Source organism: Aulonocara stuartgranti, assembly GCF_965226115.1.
Source record: "Aulonocara stuartgranti genome assembly, chromosome: 22".
Lineage (NCBI taxonomy): Eukaryota > Metazoa > Chordata > Actinopteri > Cichliformes > Cichlidae > Aulonocara > Aulonocara stuartgranti.
Genome location: NC_138957.1, coordinates 6816689 through 6843248, shown reverse-complemented (window position 1 = coordinate 6843248; position 26560 = coordinate 6816689). Strand labels below are relative to the sequence as shown.

Sequence of the window (26560 nt, the reverse complement as noted above, 5' to 3'; positions counted from 1 at the left end):
TCAGGCGATTAGAGGATCATCAGGGGGTCCTTTTGTCCCTCTGTGGGGGGATACTCCCACTAGGTTTATATCTGGGACTCTCCACCATTTGACCTTAGAACTGAAGAAGCTTCTCGGATGAGAGGTGAAACGTCTTCAAGTGACTTAAAGAAGTCCAGACGCTTTTCTTTGCAAGCTCCTTCGACTACACACTGTACCTTTAACTAACAGTGCAGTATGCTGGTCATCACTCACATATCTTTACAGATTAATGGAACCATACAATGCTAATAAGCACAAACCCTGTTTCATGTTGGTTTTCTGTTACAAAGCCCAACTGTTAGACAAAAAAAGTCTATATGTATATAATTATGTGACAAACAGAAAGTCCAAGAGGTCTTTGTGCCATTGTTGGCAGGTATTGGTGTCTGTGCAGCATTTTTCGACAGCTTTGAAAAGACTATTAAAAAAAAAGATGCACAGAGTTTCTAGATCTGAGTGAAGCCAGTGGTGTTGCTTTAAACATGCATTCTTTTTAATGGCCATCAGGAGTGACTCTGACTACAAAAACAAGTCCAATAGTGGAAAAGTCTGCAGGAAAACAGCACTCGACTCCAGAGACTGGTGTCAATACTGACCTTATTAAGTGAACTGGTTAGTTGCCATGACATGATCTATTGCCATTAAGCTGACAGCTGAATAACAGTGTAATTTGAAATTCAGTGTTTTTGCTCCTATTTACATTCATCAACACTAGCTTGCTACTTCTACCAATACTAAGTCAAGGTAAAATATCACTTTAACCTCAACCCCTGGAGACTGAAAACCTGGCCTACTGTTGTCATTTCTAGAAACTACACAGTTTAAAGAGTGGACATAGCTTTTGGTTCTGAAAGTCTGTGGGGAAATGACATTTGGCTTCCTCCAACTATGACCTCAGTGAGCACTTTCCTCTAAATTTATGCGTTCAGTCACTATTTTGAGGCCTTGTTTAGCATAACATGATGTTCATTTTCTAAACTTGGCACAAAATGTAATGAAATTTGTGTTTGGTCAATTATTTCTTATTTGTAATAATACTTATTGGCAGTAAATCTTATACAATTGGAAAGCCTGTTTGTTTTCTCCTAAATGGAGCCAAATTTGTAAAGAACATATATTTGTGGGTTGAGCAGCAAAGCTGAGCATTCAGGCTGCTCCCATAAAGAACTTAAGAACTTTAAAGAGCAAATCTTTGCTACCAATGCTAACGTTTACTAGTGTCTTCTCTACCTATTGAGTCTTGTTTTGGACTTTTGGTGCCATGACCGCTCTTTTGTTTACATAATGAGCCCTATTTATGATCGGTCTACTTTGTGATTGACACGTCACTAAGGTACGAGGTGCAACATCCCTTGGTGTTGCAGTCAGATCCACACCATGCTTGCATCACCTGGCTCAATAGAATCAACACAGCAACAGCCAAAGTTGAGGGTTTGAACAGCAGTTCACAAACCAGTGGGTCAGATCATGGTGGCTACACGGCTAACTTTCAGTCAAAATTTGCCACCTTCTTTGCAGCACCTCGTTCATTTAAAAACAACCTCTGTCTAGTTTTGTCTGTGTGCCCTGAAAACACAAGGCTGAGCTTCCTTTTTTCATGCATTCGCCCACAGTGTTTAATCATACTCAGCGATGACCTTTTATACTTTAAATACATTTATTTGTAATAACTTAAAACCCCGGGACAAATGGGACTTGGATGTGTGAGGCGATGAATCTTATCCTTAAGCTCATCTACATTTCCACAACTCGAAAGTCTCGAAAGAAAAGCCTGCTCACACATTTCTCTGACGTTCTATAATTATTAGGTAATTAGATTTTGACAAACGATTCCAAACATCTGAAATATGTTACAAGAATGTTTTCCCTCGCTGTAATCAAAACCTATTGTTGGGAATGTAATGAGGCAAAACTGCAGGTAACACACACACACACACACAGACGTGCCGCGGATAAAAGAAATAGCGCACCGATGAGGATCCTGTGTGTCGAGCCTGCCAAGTGTTCACCCATAATTAGGTGGTGATGTAGTGGCTTTTGTTCTCTCTGATTAATTATCAGCAGCTTTCAGAGTATATGGAAACAGCCAATTAACTCTATCCAGGTTTTTCATTCAATTACTCAGATGCAACACGCAAAAGGTCAGCAAAGGTTGGGTTTGGTTTGGTTGGAGTCAAAAGTAAAGAAGAAGAAAGGAACTTTTCAAGCCTCTGAAAGGGCACGGAGGCAATTTTCTAATCCACTTATCATCACTCTGTGCTGTTTTTCCCATTTTCCACTCAATCTGAGTGTTATATCAATAATAGACCGCTTGAAAAACAAGCCGAGGCAGCGCGCCGTTATGCACAGTACAGGAATACATCTAGTTAAGTGACACGCTGTCAAAGAAAATTCAGCCCTTGTTTTTTGACATTAACTTAAAAGCCATTTGTCCGCCTTGAACTAAATTGTATTCTGCGGCCATCAATTCCACACGTCCAGCACTTTTGAAAACAACAATTAATATTGTGGAAGAAAGCGAGAACGCCACAGTCAAAAGACTTTTAATTTTATTCAGTTAATTTTGTGTCCTGTCAGAAACTGTTATGCCACAGAAACCTCTGATTGACTGGAGGAGAGACTCTTGGGCTTCAGCTGCAGAGTTAATTAGATAGATTTATTGCAGGAAGGTGATTGTGGCAGACCGAGATGATCAGACTGCTGTCAGGGTCAGTGGTGGTGTTATTTACGAAGAAATGTGTGTGCGCTCACAAGTCTGGCAGTGTGGCCAAGTAGTGCGCCAGGCCCCCTCATTACCTCCTCTCTCCAATCACGGGGTGAATTTATGGCCGCCGCAGGGAGGCTGTGAATCCCTGTAGATAGGCACTCCGGCACATCCACGGCCATACACATCAACTTTATGGTCAGTCCTTCCCTTCCCTACTTGTAGAGCCAGCCATAGTGGGAGTCGAAATGCTCAATTAAAGCATCCAAGCAGGACTGGAGACTGAATATTTTCAGAACTGATTGCAGTAACATTTTAAAATACGACTCAGGGCGTAATTCCCCCATAATTTAATGAAATTATTTGATCTGTATTTATATTTACCTACAAATACTAGGCAGACCAGAATAAGAGGTAACAAGTCAGGTTTTTACAGGACACAATAAACAATTATACTGTAAGTAGTACTGCATAATTTCATGTTAATTTTTCAGAGTAACAAATATTTTCCAATCTTAAATTGTAAGTACAATTGAATTAATGGACTAAGTAGATTAATTTTGCCTTTTTAAATCTTTATTTAATATTCATTATGTAGATGTAAATGATGGATGTTCTATTATTCAGTTGTGCTTTTATTTTACCTGACCCGTTACCTTTTCATTCTAATGTAAGCATTTTACTTTAAGCATTTGTAGGTAACTATAATTACATTGTAATTTCAAATACAATGTAGTGAAATTCTATTTAGTTACAGTGGAATAATTAGTCCCTTAGTCGCTTTATTATAAATCTGTTACATTTCCTGTAGAGGGTGTACAATAGGAAGGTACGTTGGAAGAGTTTGCATTTCAGGGATTATAAATTTAAAGTACTGAAAGTGTTGCATTGACGCAGTGGAATTTCCCTGGATAGTTTACAGCACCTCGCAGCAGAAGACCTAAAAATAAAGATAAGTCCTCCGATACCAATGGCAAGGTAAATAAAAGCACTTTGACTTAATAGACCTTATTGAGCCGATTCGATTGGGCTAAAATTGGCTTGTAAGGTTTAAAGAGTAGAAAGGAAGTCCTTCCAAGCCACGTGTTCATCAATTAGAGTGAGTGTACAATAATTGTGCCATATTGATCTCGTTCTTTCATCTACTCCGCTGGCATCCCTAAGTTTTGTCCTGATGCAACACTATCTCGGCCCACCCCGCCCCACCACCCGCCTCTGTCTGTGTCTCTCTCTCTCTCTCTCTCTCACTCACTCTTTGGCATCAAGCTTGTATTACATGCAGCCACCTCAGCCCACGCTGTGACATTGCTGCGCCATTTCACAGCATCATTTATCTCCGATGATGAGCCATCCAGCAACCAAGCGCAACACAGTGACTGGGATGCAAATGAGGAAGGATGCAGTGAGGGATTTTGGGTCCCTGAAGAACATTTGTTGGGGTGCACATTAGGGATGCAAACTAATATTTGACTGGTATTTAAGATCAGTATTAATGTCAGTAAGAACCTTATTAAGTTAACTAGGAAGCTGGAGTTGATGTGGCCTATTGCCGTTTAGATGAAGTTCTCAGTTCTTAGTCAGTGTCATTTGTCACTTTTTTATCAGTTACCTTCACTGACACTACATCGCTAACTTAAAAAACTGTGTGTAATTCGGAAATTATGCTCTAGTTACGTAGTGACTGCAACATAGACTGTATATTAAAGATGAACGTTGAGTCGCAAAAGTCAAGCCAATGTGGAAGTGCCTTAAACCTGGTTCTTTGTATGTTTTGTGGCCTTTTTTTTTCCTGAGCCCATCTTGTGTTTAACTAGTTTCCTAGTTTGAATTCGAGGTACAGACAATGTCCATACTTTTAGGATTATGCTTAAAACTTTACTTTTTGACCAAGCTTATAGTTAGAGCTGAATCTGGTGACCCTGAAACCTCCCTTAGTTACACTCCAATAGGCAGTTTTTTCTTCACTCACCTCTTTTCACTCTCTATACACCTCTCTGCATTTAATCATTGGTTATTATTAATCTCTGGCTTTGCTCCACAGTGTGTCTCTTGTCCCATATTCCTCCTCTCATCCCCAACTGCTCAGAGCAGGTTGGTGCCACAACCTGATCCTGGTTCTGCCAAAGGTTCCTTCCTGTTAAAAGGACGTTTTTCCTTCCCACTGTTACCAAGTGCTTGTTCAAAGGAGGGTACTGTGATTGTTGAGATTTTCTCTGTATTATTGTAGGGTCTTTACCTTACAATATAAAGCACTTAGAGATGACTGTTGTTGAGATTTGGCGTTACATAAATAAAACTGAATTGACTTGAATTAAACCACCACTGGCATATAATGTCCGTGTCCCTTATTATGCAATCCAGCATACAGAAACCCACAGAAAAACCTCCCCATATGATATGTTGACAGGTCTCATTGGATTGTAGCGTAAAACAATTAGATTAGAGCAGCAGGACATCTCAGGTAGTGACTTAGATGCAACGTGATTTCCCACCTAATCTATTTCTCTTAAATGAAAAATGCCATTGTTAGCTTCAGATGTGTCTCTGGGACTCTTTTATCCAGCGAGGTAAAAATTATATATCAGTTTTGAAATATTTCACACAAATCTCCCTCTCAGACACACGGTGAGCGATCGAATAATCCACAAGAACATTCAAAAATCATATAGTCAGCAACTTACTTATCGGCCCCCCCACCTGGTAGATGTCAGAGAGTGAGCAGAAGACAGGAGGACGGAGAGAGCGAGGGAGAGGGGCCCTTAGTCGTCAGATTAAAAAAAAAAGTATGGAATGGACGGCGCTGAATGGATTTTCAACACTATATTATGAAGATATATCTCCTCTTTTCCATTCAGAGCCCACATGCACTGACACACCGCTCTCTCCGCACACTATCCTCCCCACAGCGTTATCTCTCTCAGCCTTTATTACTCTCGCACAAAGCGTTCAGCACCGAGCCTTGCAGATGCTCTCTTCCGCAGGCGGCCCGACCACATTCTCACATTTCAGCAAACTAGCCTTATTATCATATTTGCCATAATTGAATTAAGGAGCAGTTAAATTGGCCGTATTTGCACAATCAAATAAGCACAATCAAAACTAAACTGCTTTTGACGCCTCATAATTGAGTTTTTGCTCTGCCAACATGCTCCTTGATGTTATTAGCCTATTTGTGTGAGACATATTATTTTTGTCTGAGCGGACTAAATGCACAAAGGCATTTTTTTTCTGCGTGTCTCTTGTTGCAGTATCCACCTGCAGAGATCTGAGTCCTGCTTGGTGTTTTATCATGGATAGACTGCCAGGAGCATGATGCAGAACAGAGCAGACATTTTTTTTTTGCCTATGAAACCTCTCCACTGGATAAAGTACAATCCGCTCGCAAATGAAAAGGATTTCTGTCAGCATTCAGCATACAAAGAGGTGAAGATCTGTACACAGAGGTCTTTTAACTGTCACCAAAACAGCCTCAGTAGATGAAATGCAACACAGTACATTCTGCAGCTTCTTTGCAGATACAAACAGGAGAAAAAACCCCCCATTTTAATTAAATCTACACTTAATCAACATCTTATTGTCGTACTCATTGAGCTGTTGCCCACATTCCTAATTTTCCTTGTGCATTTTCTCAATATTGCTGACTCAGTCTGGATAGATAACGACCAATAATGAGGCTTGAAGGACGGGTCCTTCTGTTTGTTCATTTAGATGTCCCCCGCCTCACTTTAATTTAGAACATTTTGAATTTGGATGGGAAAAAAATTGTGTATTGATTACAGTGCTTATTATGTCTCCATTAGGAAGTGATAGTGAGTGGAAGACTCCAGCAAAATGTCACCGTTCCCCATGTACCGCCGTTTAAAATCCTTCAGTTATACGCCTTGCTTTGCTCTCATGATTCCATTACAGAAGCTCTCCTTACGCTGTGGCATTGACTAATGGATAGCCTTTGCTTCTGTGTGAAGTGTAGGCTGCTGTATGATGTGCTTCAGCAGGTCTAGAAATGAGAAAGGTAAAGAACTCATAAAAGAGACCCTGTAAAATCAGACTCGATGAGCCCTGGCTACAGCCCCGCGGACTGGATCTGAGAGCATTTCACTGCTGACTCTGTAGCACAAATTGGTCCTGTGTGTTTGTGTTATTTGATACCAGTTGAGAGCAGCTATCCAGCCGGCAGTTGTTTCATCTCTGCGCCAGCACACCTGCTGAAGGCTGTGAATTCTCAGCCCTTATGGTTCGGCCAAGCGGAGCTCAATCCGGAGCCCGTGGATACACTGAGAAAGCATGGAATCTATGAACAATATTTGCTCACAGCTGCTAAGAAATTGTAATCATGGGAAAGTATCTCAGTTGTGCTACAGCTGACTTGACCTCCCCCGCCCTTTCTAATAGGGGAAAAGAGCAAGCCTGGCAGCAGCAATTACTTCTTTATTTGTACAACATTGCCCCCTAAAGTCTTTTTCTGGTGTATCTCCGCAGGCCCCCTCGGGGGCCGTGTCAGGAGGACACTGCATCACAATATAGTGCAGTAATTTACCACCACTTGCTCCCAGCAAATTGACCGTGGATGAACCTCACCTGTATTACTCTGTCACATTCAATTTAGGGAAAACACTGGGGAAGCACGGCGGGTCAAATAGCATTTCAAAACTAGAGAGGGATATGCAGATCCAAGAGAAATTGAGCTACCTGAAACATGCCAGTGGGTATGTAAAATAGATACAGACGTGAGTAACAGCTGGCTGGGAAGGAGGATGCACTGTAACCCTAAATCATGTCCTTCCCTACCAACCACGGTGGTGCTTTAATGACTGGCAAATCTACGAATAAACAGATGGTTCTCTGTTTTGAAAATTTTAAGAATGAAATTAATCCTGTAGTAAATTTTTTTTTAACATTTTGAATATATTTTGGCTATAAGGCATTCGTTAATGAAGGTGCGTGAGTGTGACGTGTTTTGTGGGTCTGGGGCGTCCTCTAGTGGCAGGAAGTCGACGTTATATTTTGACGTTTCCGTCTCCGGCAGACATATTGCTTACCGGAGCAAATTCTGGAAAGCTAGAAGTGGGAAAGGATTTAAAATTGAATCACGTCTTCACAACTTAGCACAATAAACCCGCATAGGACACAATGGGTAAGCTGTTTGGCAAGTTCCTACTATAGGCATGTATTCAAAGTGGTTTTAAGATTCACTTTTGTCGTCGGACTTGACGGTTATGAAATCTTCATTCTGTTACTGTTGTTTAGCCAGTACGCTAACTCGTTAGCTAGGTGGCTAGTCGGCGTTGCTACGTAGTAAGGAAAGATGAGTTGCTATTTTACGTTAAGTCATTTGCTATGTCTCCAAATTATAAGGTCTTTGGACAGTGTTTCCCTTTTTACAGTATATCATGTTAGACACATTAAGGCAATTTTTACCAGAGATAACAGCTAGTGCCGTTTTTAGCCAACTTGAGGAAACTTGGCTAACAGCTAACCACGTTAGCGCCGCGTTGTACTATTTCAGAGAAGACGCACGTATAGCTTAGAGCTTAAGTTAGTATTAGTCATGGCAATATAACGGCGTTATCGAATAAAATACGACTTTAGAGTTGTCAATTTTCTCTATTTGTTTTGTTTTGCAACCGCCTGTAGCTTTACAGTTATCACATTACATAGGCGCTTTAAAGCGCTACTGCTGTTTATTTTATATTATGAACGTTTTCTATCTGTCTGGTCGCTACTGTTTGGCGGATATGGCGACTGTAACTTGGTGAGAGACTTCCAGCGTCGTAAAAAAAGTTTTAAATCAAAGCCTCTGGGGTGACACATTTAATAGTGGTGTTCGAGAGGCAGTGATTTGACTTTTTCCAGTAGCTGGCGCCTTCATTAGCAAGTGAAGCTGCGTAATTTCACCCTTGCTCTTCAAACTCGGTGAATTATATAATAAGGTAAAAAATATTTATAATAATTTAATTCCTGTGTTCAGTCAGTCGGCAGTGAAGTGGAAATGTGAGCTAACTGATTCCATGCGGCAAGTAGATGACAGACTGCTATCATCACAGCCGACTGTGAGCTCATGAGACAGAGCGCTCATGTGACAACATGTTTTCCAGACTGTTCTTATACAGTCCTGTGATAAATACACTTTGCAGTGAATGTTACTGGAGTGTTCAAAAAGCTATATCTAAAAGGGGTAAGAAGTACAGTTACTGTGCCTGCGCATATAAACTGTATATTAAAAGGTGAATGTAAGTTCTAGGTATGAAAAGCAAAACTGGTGGGGAAGTTCCTTAAATCCTGTCCGCAAGGCATTCTTTGTCTGTGATCTCAGCAAACACCTTGCTGATGAGCTTATCATTTCATTGAGTTGTTTCAGTGCTTATTGAATTAAACATGTAAATTTTGGGTCCTATTAGAGTTAATCCTGAAAGTGAACGTATTGGAATGACAGGGTGAAGCTGGTGGCTACAGTCTGATTGGAGAAACATTCATCTGTTTAAGCTCTAATTCCCACAAAATGGCAGCTATCAGGCAAAAGAGTTTCTATAGGGTGATCTTGTAGAACGGTCCAAGCAGCAGCTATTAAGCCTGTCACGTGGGGTGTAAGTAAGTAAAGTTTATTTATATAGCACCTTTCACAGACATGTCACAAAGTGCTTTACAAGGTAAAAACACAATAGTAATAAATACCCTGGTCTAATTAAAAGCTCTTTGATATAAAAATGTCTTTAGCTGCTTTTTGAAGGTCTCCACCGAGTCCAAACACCGTAGAAATAGGGGAAGTGCATTCCACAGTCTGGGTGCAACAGCTTGGAAAGATCGGTCTCCTCGAGTTTTAAAACGAGTATGGGGGACCACTAAAAGGTTTTGGTTTGATGACCTGAGGTTATGAGTGGAGGCATGTGTATGAATCAAATTGGCAAGGTGGTGTGTGTGTGTGTGGTGGGGGGTCCATGTAATGCTCTAAAAGTTAAAACTAGACTTTTAAAATGGAACCTAAATCTGATTGGTAGCCAGTGCAGCGACTTTAACACAGGGGTCACATGAGCTCCCTTGTTCGAGCCGGTTAGTAGCCTTGCTGCAGAGTTTTGAACAACCTGTAGTAGGGCTGCCACTAGGGCTGGGCTATATCATACCGTTCATGGCAATACCAGTGTAATTTTGGGCAACGATAGGAAAATGAAATATCGCGATAGAATATGGGTAAAACGCGCATGCGCAGTGCCTTTGTTTGCATACGCACATGGCGGCGATGCAGAATGAGAAGGGTGAAAGCGAATCGTTAAATGAAACGGATGAACCAGAATTGGTTTGTAAAAATGCTGCAACTTCAGTGGTGTGGAACTGGTTTGGCTTTCGTCCGTCAGATACACAACAAAGCACTATTTTTGGTAGAGCATGCTAGCGGGCCGTCGTTATTACCGTGTTCTTTGGAAAATACGGCACACTTAATATCAATCCTTTGATTTTTCTGAAAATCGACAGTGCCCCTTATAATCCCATGTGCCTTATGAATGAATTCTGGTTGTGTTTACTGACCTCGAAACAATTTTATGTACACGGCGCTCGACAATCTGTCAAATGTTTTAGTACGACTTTGCTAAGCTACGAAGCCGCACCGCTTGATGGATTGTCGGAGCATTACAGCTGTCGTAGTCGGGAGCCTCGCGGAGTGATACGTACTGTGCTTCAACATAATATTACCGTATTGTGTGTGTAACACCTCTTTTTAAGTTTTGTAGATATTATACATGGTTATGCTGAGGATATGTCGGCCAGTTTCCACTGGAAATGCCTTTTGGTTAAATTGTCAGCAAGGAATTTGCACTGTTACGTTTTTATATAACTTTAATGCACATAAAAAAAACAGCTGCTTGTTTAAGTGAAAATATATTGATGGGTTTTTTGCACTAATAAAGTTGTGGAGTTGTAAAGTATTTTGACTAGTGTCAATTATATCGTCAGTTATATTGTTATCGCAAATTTTCAAATGTATATCGTGATAAATATTTTTGGTCATATCACCCTGCTCTAGCTGCCACAAAGGATTATTTTGATAGTCGACTAGTCACCGATTATTTTTGCAATTAGTCGACTAATCAGATCATGCATTCATTGGACGTAAAACGTACAGCTTATTGCACCAGCATGCATCTGCTCTTATATATCTATCATTAGCTTACAGCTTTAAGTGTTTAAGGTATGTGCTAACTAAAAATAAAGACAAGATGATAGTTTATTAAATTTTAATGAAACTTGCTGATTGTTTCGGTGGAGTTTAATAAACTCAGACATTTGCTCCTTGCTATCTAAAATATAACAGGACACTGGAGTATATTCTCGAGCATCTCACACTTCTGATAATCAGTTGTCTGCTTGACGTTTGTTCAGCTGTGTAAAAACTATAACTTTAATCTCAGCCAAACCGATTTACTCAGGAACAAATAAAATACTGCAAAAAGCTGAACAATAACATTTTTAAGTTATCTAAGTGACTTATTTATCATGTTTAACCTGAGTAGCAAAAGCCGGCGGTGGGTTTGAAAATGATTTCCCCACCGGCTCTAGTGAGCCTTGAACCCCGGCTAGCTATCGAGCTGGTGAGTAACAGATGTCTCCGAAAATGTAGGAGCGCTTTTGAAAATATGTGGTGTCTTGATAAACTGAGCAGATATTTGAAGTTTACACAGTTACATTCTCGCCTGAAAATATGTTAAACATTTATTTTGTGACCCAGAAAGAATAATAAGAGTAATATTAAAACTAACTAGCTGCCACCATTGTTGGAAACTGAGCAGGGACACGCTATGAATTCTGGGATAGGTTGGGCCACGAAGTATACACCCGATCCATCCTTCAAATCTGGGGAAATGAAGGGCGCATTTGTCGGAGTCTTCAAATTTGGACAGTCTTCGTTGTGTTGCTGTAACGTAATCGGCCTACAAATGCGGGCACAGGAGAATGCGGTTCCTAAATTTGGACACTGCTTCTTCTTCGGAGTTTAACGGCACCTGGCATCCTCGTACATGCAGTGCTGCCATCTTCTGTTTCAGTTCGTTATTACACTCTTAAATCCTACTACTTATTCCTGCGTCTTTTGGGATCTTACAAAGCTTCAAACGACGCGTCGACTATTAAATTAGTCGTTAACGATTTTTATAGTCGACATAATCGTGACTAGTCGACTAATCGTGGCAGCCCTAACCTGTAGACGAGCTAGCCCTTTCTTGTTTAGACAAGTAAACAGGCTGTTACAGTAGTCGAGTCTTGTAGAGACAAAAGCATGTATTATCATCTCGAGTTCACTTGTTGACACGGTGGATCTAAGTTTTGAAATGTTCCTCAAGTGAAAAAAAGCAGGTTCTTACTATTTGATTTAAATGTCCCTCCAAAGAAAAAGCTTCATCAAAAATAACACCCAGGTTTCTAAGGTTATGTTTCTGTGAGGAACCTAAGTCACCCAGTCGCTGTTAAATATCAGATATTGCACTGTCTGGTGCAATAATCAAAGTTTCTGTTTTGGCTGGGTTTAGCTATAAGCAGTTATTGTTCAACCATTGTTTAATGTTGGTTAAACAGTCAATCAGATCGGAGAGCTTATGAGCTTTAGCAGGCTTAAATGAGCAATATTGTCAGCAAAAAGATGAGATACTTCAGGAAACTGCTGTGTTATCTGGCTAAAAGGAAGAATGTATATTAAAAACAGAATAGGTCTTAGTACAGAGCCCTGAGGAGCTCCACACAACAACTCTGTAGATTCCAACATGATCTGGTTTGCAAACACACTAGATATTGGAAGTTTAAGAAGTTTTAGATCCTTCCATAGGTTCACCTACAGAAGCCTTACTCTGACTTTTACTTCTTCTAGATCAGGCGTCTGCAACCTTCAACATCAAAAGAGCCTTTTTAGCTCCTACCAAATAACAGGAGAAAAAAGAGCAGCACATGTGGGTGATGAGGGGGGCAGACAGACAGGTGATGGTTGTAATTGGGAGATGACAAATTAATATATATAGTATATTTATTAATAGTGTTACGGTTACCCCTAATTTTAACCCCTGACTCACGAACCACAGGTGGGTTGCTGACCTCTGCTATAGCTGCGTCTCTCACACCAAAGGCTCACTTTGCGACATCTTCGTTCGAGCTGAACTAAACTGCGTTTGACTTCTGGCACTGTTGTGCCACAGTTAATCTAAACAAACACATTGCAGAAATGAGTGCATCCAGCTGCAACCTGTTCATGTGTGCCATCCATCCCTGTGGCTTTGCCATCTGCACACACGTGCTGAAGCATTTCAGGGGTTTGTGCTAATCCCCTGAAACCATAACATGACCTCAATTTCCGACATTTGTTCTGATATTTAACCTCAGAACCTCCCCACTGTTACAGTGGAGGGCTTTTGGCACACAAGGTTGGCATCGTTCTGTGGTGTCGACAGGTTTCGGTGCTGTCCCCCACCTCTCTTTCACTCCCCAATAGGCTCACATGTGACTCTGGGGTTTGCCTGGTGTCCCGTTCTGGTGGCATGACTGCACAAATGCTGAGAATGGGCAGTTTGGCCTGTGTGGGCACCAATTTACGCTAACTCTGCGATTTAACTGAATAAATAGGTTTGTTCTGGGCTGGCTGACTGGTACATGAATAGGTTGGCTGTGTGGGGGGTTTTGCGTCCGTGCATGTGTATTTTTAGGCTGTGTTGTCCGGTTTTCATGAGCTTGTTTATGCAAGGTCTTTTTATATTGAGGCATGTGTGACAGCTGTTTCATCATCATCATAGCTTATTATTAGTAGGAATGAACGGATCCATACCTTCCAGTTCAGATGCTATGTCAATACACTGCCTTCAGGTATCTGATGATACAAAGTACTGATCCAAGCCAGTAGAATTTATAAGCCATCTAAAGACCTGTGAAATCAGTCTGTGTAAGGCAACATCAGGTTTGGCCCAACTTTGTAAAATAAAATTAAATATTTTCAAGAATGCAATTTATGTCTATTGAAATGGTACTTATGAATAAAATAATACAATTTTAACATCTGACATTTAACATCTCATTTCACCTCAGTGTGAGATTCTTTACTGCATGCTGTGATCATGAATGGTCACCTGGCGCCTTCTTTTCCTGCTCTTAGCGTCATAGACGTTCTCACACACACACAGAGGTCTCATGTGGAGCAGAGCTGGTGTTAGACAGGTGAAATGAAATAATAGTAGTCGTGTTGCTTTTTAAGGGCAATAAAAGGTTCCCAACAAGTGATACACCGAATGTGACAAGAGTCAGTGAGAAGGGAAAGCGTTCAGCTTTCTTGTTTCTGGTTAAACTAAAACATGTTGTAGACATATAACTAAAAGTTGTTGGTTTCTCAGGGATGGAAAAAAAGAAAAAGCCTCTAAGTGCAAACGTTGGTTTTTGATTTAATCATGATGTGTCTTTGACCAACCAGAGCCGTCAGCCAGTCCGGCCAAGGATAACTACAGGATGAACCGATACAAGAACAAAGCACTCAATGCAGATGAGATGAGGCGCAGGAGAGAGGAGGAGGGCATCCAGCTCAGGAAACAGAAACGAGAACAACAGGTATGAGACCAAATGTGACAAACTCCCAGTTCATCAGGTTGTTTGTCTCCTGGATGAGATTATGTCACTGTGTAGTCTGTGTTCAGCATGTGAGTGTTTAGGTCTCTTAACAGCTTTTTATAATCCCAGCTTTTCAAACGGAGGAATGTGGACATTCTCAATGAAGAAGAGGTCATGTTAGAGAGCCCACTGGTGGACTCTTACCTCAGCTCTCCAGTAACTGTGAGTAAATGATCATTATTTTTTTAACAAGTCTTGCATAGACAAAAAGATGATCACAGACTAGATGCATTTTTTACATCACGTTTGTGTAAAGCAGTTTTTAGCCTGTTGTCCAGCTTGTGGATTGTAAACAAGGGAATCTGTGGTGAGTGGGTGAAGTGTTTAAAGTGCTTGTACATGGCCTCTTGCAGGAAGGAGTTATTACCAGGGACATGGTAGAGATGCTTTTCTCAGAGGACCCAGAGCTTCAGCTTGCTACAACACAGAAGTTCAGAAAATTACTTTCCAAAGGTACCCAGTCATTGTAGTGTACTGAGAGTACTTCTACATAAGAGTGAAACCATTCGTGCTGTTCCCCATAGACCACAAAAAAGCCTACATATAGTTTTGCCTCTTTGTTATTCCAGAGCCTAACCCACCAATTGATGAAGTTATAAACACTCTTGGAGTAGTGGAGAGGTTTGTGGAGTTCCTAAAGAAGAGCAGCAACTGCACACTACAGGTCAGTTATTTATTTATTTGTTAAATATACAGTGTTAAACCTCCAGAACACGCAGAGACTTCTGAATTGAGTGCAAAAAATGTGATTTTTACCATGTCTTTGGTAGCAACCATGCTACTTTGCTTTTTAGGATGCCTTTAACAGAAAATAGTGCTTGTTATGCTCGACCTTATTGCAGAGGTAGCCATTGCAGTGTTCTCCTAAATGATAGGTGTCACCACTCAGACAATATCGCCTCATCAGTGCTGATATAGGAGGAGAAGAAGTCAAAACTTCCTTAGTCTTATCTTTTCAAACTGTGGAAATATTTCCCTCTGTATAATCTGTGAGTCTCTATCATTGGAATGACTGTAAAAACAGACACAATTGTATGCTCATGTCTTCAACCCAGCTGCAGCAGTACAACGTACCCGGTTCAAAATTTTCAAACAATATCAAGAGCAGTTCATCAGTCCTACATGACACTGTGTTAGATTATGTTGATGCAGCCAGCCAGCTGTAAGAAAGTAGAAACTTGAAAAGTGTTTTGAATTGCCATCATTCTTGCACATAGTAAGTGCTGTTATCTACAGTTCATGAGTCTCACTATGCTTGTTTCTCTGCTTTGTCGTGTTGCTGCAGTTTGAAGCCGCCTGGGCGCTGACCAACATTGCGTCAGGAACATCCTTGCAGACAAAGACGGTGATTGAGGCTGGAGCAGTGCCCATCTTCATAGAACTGCTGAACTCTGATTTTGAGGATGTTCAAGAACAAGTAATGCACCGGTTCATAGATTGTTCACTGTAATAAATATCTTTCCATACTCTGCGATACCCAAGATTTTTATGTCTCACTGTTTCTTCAGGCTGTGTGGGCCCTCGGTAATATTGCAGGGGACAGTGCAGTGTGCAGGGACTATGTGCTGAACTGCAACATCCTTCCACCACTATTAATGTAAGTTCTTTTATTTCTGCTTTTGAGTCAAACCTTCCTACAGCTTTTCTCCCTGCGACAAATTTCTAATATGACTTCCTGTAATGGGCTTTTGATTTTCTTTGGTATTTCAGGCTTCTGACAAAGTCCACTAGACTGACTATGACTAGGAATGCAGTATGGGCTCTGTCTAATCTGTGCAGAGGAAAAAACCCACCACCTGCTTTTGACAAGGTACCACTCATCGAGTCAACACAAAGGATGCTTTAGGGTCAAAGTTCTAGGAACCCCTCTGAGTGCCTATAGGGGTTTTCCCAGGAGACTCTCGTGGCCTTAGGGTCATTCATGTCAATATAGTTTCAATTAGCTGCTTTTTCTATGCAGACAAAGCTGAACATTCAAGTACGGATAAAGGCTCTTTGTTATATCAGCCGATCACTCTGTACTATTACAGTTTTCTGGCTAAACCATAAAAAAAACGTATCTACAAGAAGTTAATTTAATACCAGTGAAATGTATATCAGATTAAATCGAATGTTGAGTGGGAAGAGAATTTTCCATTATGCATTGTCTTCCTATGGTCACTATATGAAAGATGCATTTAACTTCTAATAAGTTCAAAAGTTTCAGAGATTTGGACTTCAGAAAAGCAACATTTCTGTTGAATATGACAGGAAGTTGCTGCTAATATTTACTTGTGATAAAAGTTAAACACATTCTAAAGTAAACAGAAGTCTGTAAAAGCCAGCCTGTGTGAGGAACACATGGCTGTGTCCCACAACCAGTCAGGTTGCCTGTATTTACCAATTCAGATCAACACTAGATGCTGGATTGTCCCAGGTCACAGCTGCAGGATGTGAATGGTTTTGCTCTTGAATCCTTCTACAATAACATTTCTCAGGTGGCACCATTGGTTTCTGCAGCTCTGTGTACTAGCTGACATTTTGTGGGAAAATTTTGACATGTTGTCTCTCGGTGATTTATGTTTGATGCTGAATTCACATTGTTTGTCATGATACATATGCATTATGTTTGTGTTGTCTAGGTGTCACCCTGCCTGCCAGTGTTGTCCAGGCTATTATTTAGCAGTGACCCAGACTTGCTGGCAGATGCCTGCTGGGCTCTGTCCTACCTCTCAGACGGCCCCAATGATAAGATCCAAGCCGTCATTGACTCTGGTGTCTGCAGGCGCCTTGTAGAACTACTCATGTAAGATCAGGCTTTACTGTGCGTCATTTCTGAACCTGTAAATTTGACCTGTACATTTATTAAAATATTTCCCAACCCCATCTTTCTGCAGGCACACTGACTATAAGGTGGCTTCACCCGCCTTGAGAGCTGTAGGAAACATTGTCACAGGAGATGATATCCAAACACAGGTGAGACTATAATAGACTGAAGTTGGTTTGATGACTCCAAAGCTTGTTGCATGTTGAAGAGGCGTTTGTGTCATCTTAATATTTCTCTCAGCTTACCAAATGTTTCAAATGCTATTTGCTTTGTTAATAATTGCTGCTACAGCTGCAAAGTGATGCAGTTCAAAGATCTGAGGTATGTTATAAAGAGCGTGTGAAGTTTTACCCTCTGCTTTGCTGTTTTTAGGTGGTGTTGAACTGCTCAGCCCTGCCCTGTCTGCTTCACCTCCTCAGCAGTGCTAAAGAGTCCATTCGCAAAGAGGCATGCTGGACCATCTCAAACATTACAGCAGGAAACAGAGCACAAATACAGGTATCACACCCTGAGTTCATTTCTCAGTTTACCTGAGGAAAACCTCTGTGGAAGCACTTTAGTGTTTGCCAAACTATCTGTGAAGTTTGTATTTTGAAACTTTTTATTTTTTTTAGACACAAACTACAACTATTAATCCAAATTAAACAAATTAAACAACCTGCAAGAGTCAAAACTGAAACTGATTTTTAAAAAGCACTTGTTTACTGTCAGTAGTTCAGCTAATATTAGTCTACTTAAATCATATAAGTTGGTGTTGTTAGACTCAGACACTGTGATCATGACTGTCACATTATTCTGGTGCAAATTTAGTTCTCCTGCTGCTTGAATGTTGTAGGATTTAATTGTCAGCATTACACAGTGTTGATTAATTTTATGTAATCACAGCTGTAATACAGTGTCAACTGTGTTTTATATATTTAGTGGTTTCTTCTTTTGTGTGGGGCCAGAAAACAAGTGTCTTGTGTGTCACAGCTTTTCAGCTCCTTTTTAATCTGTGTGTTTGGCTGCACTGGGTGGCTGTTTAGTGGAGATGCTGTGCCTTATTTGTAATTCAAACGTATTTTAACTAAACTTGTACTGACTGCAACCTTAGCCAGTAACTGTATTCAAGGTGCAAAGATTGGATTAAATTTAAGAATTATTTTTATGTTGGTCAGTTTCTGTATTTTGGTCATATTGTAACATTCATATTAAAGATTCCTAAAACTCTAACGCCCTGTCAAATAACATTAGTTTTTGTTAGTTTTATCTAGTGTATCAAGTTGATGATTTCAAATCAGTTTTGAATGTCTTTTGCATTTCTCCTGTACTGATCTCTCATCCTCCTCCACAGACGGTAATCGATGCAAACATCTTTCCAGTACTGATTGACATTCTGCAGAAAGCTGAATTCAGGACCAGGAAAGAGGCAGCCTGGGCCATCACCAATGCCACGTCTGGAGGAACACCAGAGCAGATCAGGTTAGCTTCGCAAGATTCATTTAGTTGACAGTCCCTCCATTGTCATTTAATCACATCAGCAGATCAGATGAGTAGCTTAAGTCAATTGCTGGTTTTAATGATAAGACTTTTAGAGATGATTTAAAGTAGGATTTCAGTAGTACTGTATTGATTCAAAACGCATTCTGCAGCAAAATGTTTTCTCAAGGAACAAAAAAGGTTTCAGCTGGTTGATGAGTCTAATGGAGTTTTCTGTTTGAGGAGAAAATCAATTAACAGCTTGTTAGAAATGAAAATCCCCATGCAGAATTTGGGTGATTGGAAAAATAAGGAGGTATAATTGCATGAAAGTGAGGCGATAATGTGAAAGAGCTGTGAAGAATAACTCGGACTAAATTGTAAAGTAAATAAATGAATCACCTGCATTCATCTGCCTTATCCATGTCTGTTTGCATAAAGATATCTGGTGAACCTGGGCTGTATTAAGCCCCTGTGTGACCTGCTCACTGTGATGGACTCAAAGATTGTTCAGGTTGCTCTTAATGGACTAGAAAACATCTTGAGACTGGGCGAACAGGAAGCCAAACAGGAGAACAACGGCACCGGAGTTAATCCTTACTGCAGCCTCATCGAAGAAGCCTATGGTATGCTGCAGGAAATGCACACAAACATGCATGCTGAAAAAACATTTGATTTGGATTTGATGCAGTTTACATATAATACAGCATTATTGGAACCCTTTCAGTGTCACAGACAGAGATGATCAGTGCTGATAGGCTCGTAGCTTTATCACTTTGGCAGACACTGAGGCCATATTTCCCTAAATGAACCTCATAGGCATAAAAGACATAAAGGCATAAAACTAATGATTGAGGCCATAAAGTTAACAGGAAAGTTTCTTGAGGTCACAAAGTACGAAAGCTACCAGTCTTTTTGACGCCATACTAGTTGCCCTCTGCTGGCCATTTGAAAGAATGCATGTTTAAGGCCTGGATTAGCTGCAGCCACGGACGCTACATCTGTCTTCTGTATATGATCTGTAGCTGGTAGTAGTACTCATTCTTTTGTTCTGGAGATCGCCTGTGAGCTGGAGGGCAACAAACCACACAACCTGAAATTGGTTCACATGCAAGACAGAGTACTGATTACTGTGGTGAGCTGCAGTCCAGCCCAGAGTTTGATTTTTACCACAGGATTAGACTCTCTGGAGAGGCAGCTACTTAAATTCCTCCATTAGGGCAAATAAAATGTCAAGCTTCTGCTTTTTTCTAAAGCTGCCATACATACTACACCACCAGAGGCAGAACGTAGGACAGCTGAATTTAAAAAAATCAGTTTGGGTTTTTTTGTTTGTTTGTTTGTTTGTTTTTTAGTTTAACAGCCATTCTGGTATTCCATTCCTTGTTTCTCCAGGTCTTGACAAAATAGAGTTCCTCCAGAGTCACGACAACCAGGAGATCTACCAGAAGGCCTTTGACCTAATTGAGCACTACTTTGGTGTGGAGGACGAGGACAGCAGTCTTGCCCCTCAGGTGGACCAGGCCAACCAGCAGTTTCTCTTCCCTCAGCAGGAGGCCCCCATGGAAGGTTTTCAGCTATAAGTCAGCCACCCTTTCCTCTTCATACCTCCTCTCATAGATGGCTCCTTTTTACCACCGTGCCATCCTCCCTGAACCTCCACTAAATCACCATGAGGCCACGCCCCCTACCCTTTGGAGGAATGCTAAAATTGTTCCGCTCTCCAGCCTGAAAATGCCTCGCCCCCTTTCATCGTTTCCAACCAGTGTACTGACCTCCTGCAGGGCAGACTCTCATGTTTCCTGGCTGAGGGGAGGGTGCCACACAAACTCCCATTACAGCTAGAAGAGGAAGTAATCACCAGTAATCATCAAAACGCACACCCAGACATCTTCCTGTCATTTGACAGCGCTTAGATTCTCTCATTGGCAGCAGTAGTGATTTGTTAGTGTCTTTAATATACACTTTCATTTCTTTTCCAAACGGAAATCTTTTGTTTTCAGGATTATCCATACAGAGCGTGCAAACTGGGGTGCATGAGCAGAATCTGCCCAACTCTTCGTGTCACTATGACTCAGTGCAATTCAAAAAATACTTAACATGATCCCCTTTTTTTTTTTTTTTTTTTTTTCCTCCTCACCCTTTATCTGCCCCCGCCCCTTTTTATTTTTTAAATTATTTAATTTTTTTGTTTTATTTTTAGTGCTTGTGATATTTTCTTTTGCTTTGCCTGCTCCCAGTCAGTAGGCTTAGGCCTGCTCTCTGCATATCTACTCAAGGTGAGAAGAAAAAATAGTCTTTATGGGGTTTAGAGCCACAGATGTCAACCCCAAAGTTTGTCGCCCTGAGTTGGATGCCCAAGCTAGGAAGCATGATTTGTTTTGGGGGGTTTTTTGTTTGTTTTTTTAAGCGGGTGGCAAGAAGGGTGAAACTTTATCAAACAGAAGGGCTGTGAATGTTTTTTTTTTTGTTTTGTTTTGTTTTCGAAAAGGTTATGTTAAAACGTCTAGAAAAAATATCCAGGTTTTGAGGGTTAAATAGTTAGAGACCCAATGTTCGTAGTGTGCCGTGTTATTAATAACATTTGAATTATGAAGTGATCTAACTATTAAAAAAGGCATAGTTGGGGATTTAGGAGGAGAAGAGCTGTTGGCAGCAAAAGCAGCAAGAATTAAGAGCCTGGGGACGATGTCTTGAAACCCATTGTTAACTGGTTGCTGCTGGCCTGCAAGCCCCCTCCACTTCCCCTGGTGTATGTGGTAGGGTTTTTGCATGGTGTTATATTACCCTGCCTACAGCCCTGAGCATCCCTGGCCAAACACTACGAGGAGTCGTTGCTTCTTTGTAAACAGCATTTGGAGTCGAAAGCAGGAACCGGGCCGGATTCGGTGATGTTAACAGTGATTGTGTATTGACGGTGGTGGTGTCGTGTATAGTGGTAGAGTTTATCTATAATATATGGCATTCTATATCACTATATATTTTTGAGGAATGGCAGTGACATAATGATTTTGCATGGGTTCATTGTAATATGTGTCGATGTAAATTGCCTGTTCTCTGCCTGGCAGGGACGGTCTGCACCGCTTCCTCGTGTGTCTAACGACAAATGGTGTTTAGCCGGGGATGGAGCTCAGAGAAATAACAAGCCTAACTGCAACAGAAATTCAAGTATAAGTGTATATTTGAATTTTGGTGTATTTTCATTATATAAATATATATATAAATATATTTGCGCACACTTCATGCACACTTGCATACACCAGCAGACACACTGTACACACACCTCACACAGATGAGTGGCTAGTAGTAACTAAAAAGGTTTCCATAATCTTTGGATTTAAAAAGAACTAAATTTAAAAGGGTTTGTTTTGAAGTTTTGATTCTCCTCAATGTGAACATATTGGATGTTTTTTGTTTTTTACTTATTATTTTATATTTAAAAAAATCCTGCTTTCTGGAGCAGATGAAGGATTATTTCCCAAAATCCTAAGGATTGCTTTGAAACTGTTTTAGTTGTTTCTAGCCTCGTGACTTTTGATGGTTAAAGTGAGTCCTGTAAACTCTGACCTGAGGGCAGTTTGACCTCTAACAGAAGCTGTTCTCAGGTCAGCGCTCAGGTTTTGTGGATGGAGCTGAACTGTGGTTGTGTGATGTTCGACTTACGGGGGCACTCTGTGAGGGAGGGATCGATTGACTCAGTGACTAGGTCCTAATCAGAGTCTGGGAGCCCTCTGTTCTGTGGATTACTGAAGCATCTCCAACTTAAGACCATGAACCTCTACATTAAGTCTTTATCACCGAGATTAGGAATGGATCAGTCTGCTTAATAGCAAATATTTTTTGACAAAGGCAGTTCTTTCTTATTTGGTAAAAAACACTAAATTCACAGGCATATTTTTCCATTTTGACGTGCGTGTTAATCTTCTGTCTCAGTGGATGACACCGTCATGGGAGACTTCTATTTGTTCATAGCTTGGGATGGGGTGTTAGGCACTGTTGGGTGTTGTGAAGTGCAGTGAGAGTTAAAACCTGTCCTCCTATGAGACAGACATTTGCAGTCGGTCATTACTTTTAGGGGAATTAATCCTTGTTGGAAAATTTTTGTTGCAGGCTGACGAGCTGTAATCGACTCCACCTGCACTGTTATCTTTCTTGCTACTGTGCTACATTTTGTACTCCAGACCTTCACCCTCACGCACGACTACAGACTGAACTCTGGTAACAGAGAAAATCATGAGAGAGAGTTTTTCAAGGCAAAAAATGCCACACACACAAAAAATTCTTCATGACTTATCATGATTGGATTCTGAACAAATAAAATCTGTTGTTGTGATGCACAACCTTTCACCAGACCAGCACATTTTAACTGGGTGTTGCTGCAGAGGTAGATCGGCGATTTCACGTTCAGGATTGTTCCACTCTTACTTCCAGCGTAGATCAGCAGTAGAGCACGTGATGGTGACAAGATTTTTGTGTTTTCACGTTGGGTTTGCGATGTTGTCCACTGAACGCGTGTCCTCCCAGTAGATGTAAAAGGCTGAATCAAGAGTTATATGAGGATCAAGAACTTGCCTCTACACTCCTCATGTGTAGGGGCAGCATTTATGACTGAAGTCTCTGATTTGATGGCCAAGTCTGTGCTTGGCCAACAGATGATAACAGAATTTGCAGTTTTTAAAAATATTCATAAATAAATCAGTGAATCAACCAGGGGGGGAATAAAGTGTAAAATAAAAATGCACTCCTATTCACAAAAGTGCCAATCCGACCAACAAAGACTTGAGGTTCTTATGTATCTGTCTTTGACTTAAAGATTTGTTTTTCTTTATATCTTTTATTTACTTGAATGTTGCACACGTTTTTTTTGTGCAAAAACATTGCTGCTCTATTTTTCTTATCTTTAAAGTTACACGATTTGCCATGGTTTCTGTGGATAAGTGGCATTCTTTACTGTGGGCGCCTATAAAAAGGGAGGGGGAAAAAGGAATTTAATTAAAGAAAGCCAATTGTCCTGTGTCGGGCGGGGGGGCGTAAAGGACTCAACAAACGAATCAAACTGGTCTTTTCCAGCTGCTGTCCATTGGTGTGATGGTCCCCTCTGTAACAGTCTTCTAATAGTTTTCACTGTGCATAGATGAGCAGTGGGTTCATGTTCATGATGTCACGACCTGCAGCCAACCCTCTGCAAAAAAACAACAAAAAAAAAAAACGTCTGCACTGATACAAACTTTGTAATGATGTGGCACATAATGCAAATAATGGAAACCTAAGCAGCTGTCAGGGCAGACAGATGCAGGTACTGACCTAACTGTCCACGTTAGTTTACCAAAGTTTTGTCCTCTTGAAGGCTGAAAAATTTCCTTGATGGTTAGTTTGTATGACTTTTATGTGATTGGCTTGTGTCGACCCGGTCAGAATGACTGACAGATCCCTTCAGGCTGTTTAAACCTTGCTTCTCTTCATTAGAAGCCGCACTAGATGGCACGCTCACTCCTGAGTTTTCTTTTCTCTTAAATTCAGGCGCTGTTTAAGGAGTTGGAAAAATGTGCAGATGAATCCAGAAGACTGCAATAAAACATTGTCCAAAAGAAAGAAATAAAATCAGCCACACCCCGAGAGGCAAAGGCCCACCTACAGGAAGAGCAGCTCTCACAGGTGACACTCCTTCCACTGGGTGGAGCGAACACAGGCTACTACTTGACATTTTTCTAAGATAAAAACAAAAGAAGTTTAAATAAATCTGGGATTCAGAAATAGTACAATGATTTACATTAAAAGTATTATAATTTAAACTATATGTATGTTCTGATACATTGACAGGGATTCAGATGTAATTCTAATCACTTCTAAGAAGTGGAGAAAAAGCCTCATTAGAACATGTCACACGAAAAAAAACAAAAAAAAAAATAGGTGGTGAGGATGCAAGCTTCTCTTTTTTGTTTTTGCTTTTCTTGATCTTTTTCCTGATCAGGATATTCTGGGCTATATTTTTGGATAAATGTGTTTAAAGTTTCTCGTCAGGCTGCATGATCAGGAATCTTGTAATCTATCGGGGATTGAACAGAAATCACTAAAAATCACAAATCCGACGTGTCTTCCGTCCTAGGAGCTATTGGTGTCTTTATCCAAATCTAAAGTAACGTCTACGCAACAAATGTTTACAATGCTACGTGTTTGTAAAAATACTTTTCATATGCCATCACTGACCAGTCGTGACGTATCTTCTGCTCTGGTCCTCTCATTTCTTTTACACGTATTTATTTTCTCTATTCTTGTTTATGGTTTTTCATTTGCTCCAAACGACCCATCTTTAAACTGTGACTCGACTTGACTTTTACCGACGGTATGAATGAGCGATGAAAAACTAGTACACTTCAAAACTGAACATGACACACAAACATGAACATGAAGAAAAAGATGCATACAGGAAACGGCAACAATATAAGTGTAAAGAAAGCATATTGAGATTTAAGAAAAAAACTGTTCAGTGGAAATATTGTGCAAATCAAATAAAGTTATGTTGCAACCCCTTTAATGAGTTTTTCTTCCTCAATGTTCTTTCATGTTGGGGTGTTGATGGTGATATTTAATGTGAAAGAAGACAACAAACAGTACTGTTTAAAAGTCTTGAGCCAACATCATTTGTTTAGATTTATAACGATTTATTGAAATGTGGAAACATTAATGTAAATATGTTGTAGAAGGCAAAAACAGTTGGTATAATTCTTACAAGCCTGATATTCAGTATTTGGTATGACCAGTTTTATTAAACACAGTCTGAACTCTCGTAGGCAAACTTTCTTTTAATGTCTCTAAGGAAATTTTTTTTTTTTAAGTTCTCCAGACTTACTGATGGACATTCAAAGCTATTATTCTATTACCTGTAAAGCTGATCGCACAATGACAGGCCAGTCATGACTGTTCGTGTTCAAAGTGTTTTGACTCTTTTCCTCTCTGCTATGCTCGTATGCCTTTACTGCATTGGTGGTGTGTTTGGCATTATTCTCATGCTGAGAAATAAAGCTGTTGCCAGTCAGACACTTTCCAGATGGAGACTGCACGGTGGATAAATCATATTTTCGGCATTTAGAATTTCACTAGTTTTTCCTCCTCAACCATGTTTTATAAATGGCTGTAGGCACTTACTGTTGTGCTCTCTTAATATGACATAAATTAAAATTTGGATTAATCGCACCAGCACACCTGTTGCCACTGACTTTACAGTCTAGTTCTTGTGTAATTTGGCATATCTCAGCCTCCTTAAGACTGGCCTTTTGGAAGCCATCCAGCAGATGGATTCCTCCGATCCTGTGTAAGGTATACATGACTTTCAGACACTCTTCACTTATTGTAGGTGGTTTTTTTTAGGCCTTAAGATGCTACAACCCATGGGTTGACAGTTTATCAAATACTAAATATTTTAAGTCTTCAGGAAAGACTCACTCCGAGGCTGTTCTTTATTAACATTTGGTCCATTTTCATCATCCTTTTCCTGCCGTTACATTTGTCTGCCCATCAGGGACTCTCAACCATTAAATGTGCTGTTTATATTGCTCTGTTAACCATGGCAGTGGGACTAGAGCTCTGTAGTAGCCACCAGGTAGTCCAGCTTTCATGCAAACATTGCAGCTGTTTAGTTTTTCATCTAAAGTGAAAGCAGAGCTGTATGTTTTAGGTTTTTAGAAATCCTAAAGTCAGAGCATGGTACAACATCTTTAGATGGAAAGTAGCGAGCTAACTTCAAACTCTGTTGAACTCGGTTTGGACACAAAAGTGGCTAACAAGATCATATACTAAGGATCCAAATATGAATTTTTATTTATAGATATATATATGTGTATGTATATGTATGTATATATATATATGAATATGTATATATGAATATGTATATATGAATATGTATATATGAATATGTATATGTGAATATGTGTATATATATATGAATA

The 26560-nt window shown here is 40.3% G+C and overlaps 1 protein-coding gene across 1 annotated transcript; it reads left to right on the top strand.

The window, feature by feature from the left end:
* The first annotated feature begins 7698 nt into the window (after window positions 1-7698).
* kpna6 (karyopherin alpha 6 (importin alpha 7)) lies at window positions 7699-25149 on the top strand. The gene is made up of 14 exons (XM_082521736.1): window positions 7699-7859; window positions 14157-14290; window positions 14420-14512; window positions 14704-14803; window positions 14920-15014; window positions 15636-15767; window positions 15859-15947; window positions 16061-16160; window positions 16972-17135; window positions 17227-17305; window positions 17529-17654; window positions 18490-18617; window positions 19056-19240; window positions 20010-25149. Exons 1-14 carry the CDS (start codon window positions 7856-7858, stop codon window positions 20195-20197), a joined length of 1617 nt encoding a protein of 538 aa, XP_082377862.1. The 5' UTR covers window positions 7699-7855; the 3' UTR covers window positions 20198-25149.
* The last annotated feature ends 1411 nt before the right edge of the window (window positions 25150-26560 follow it).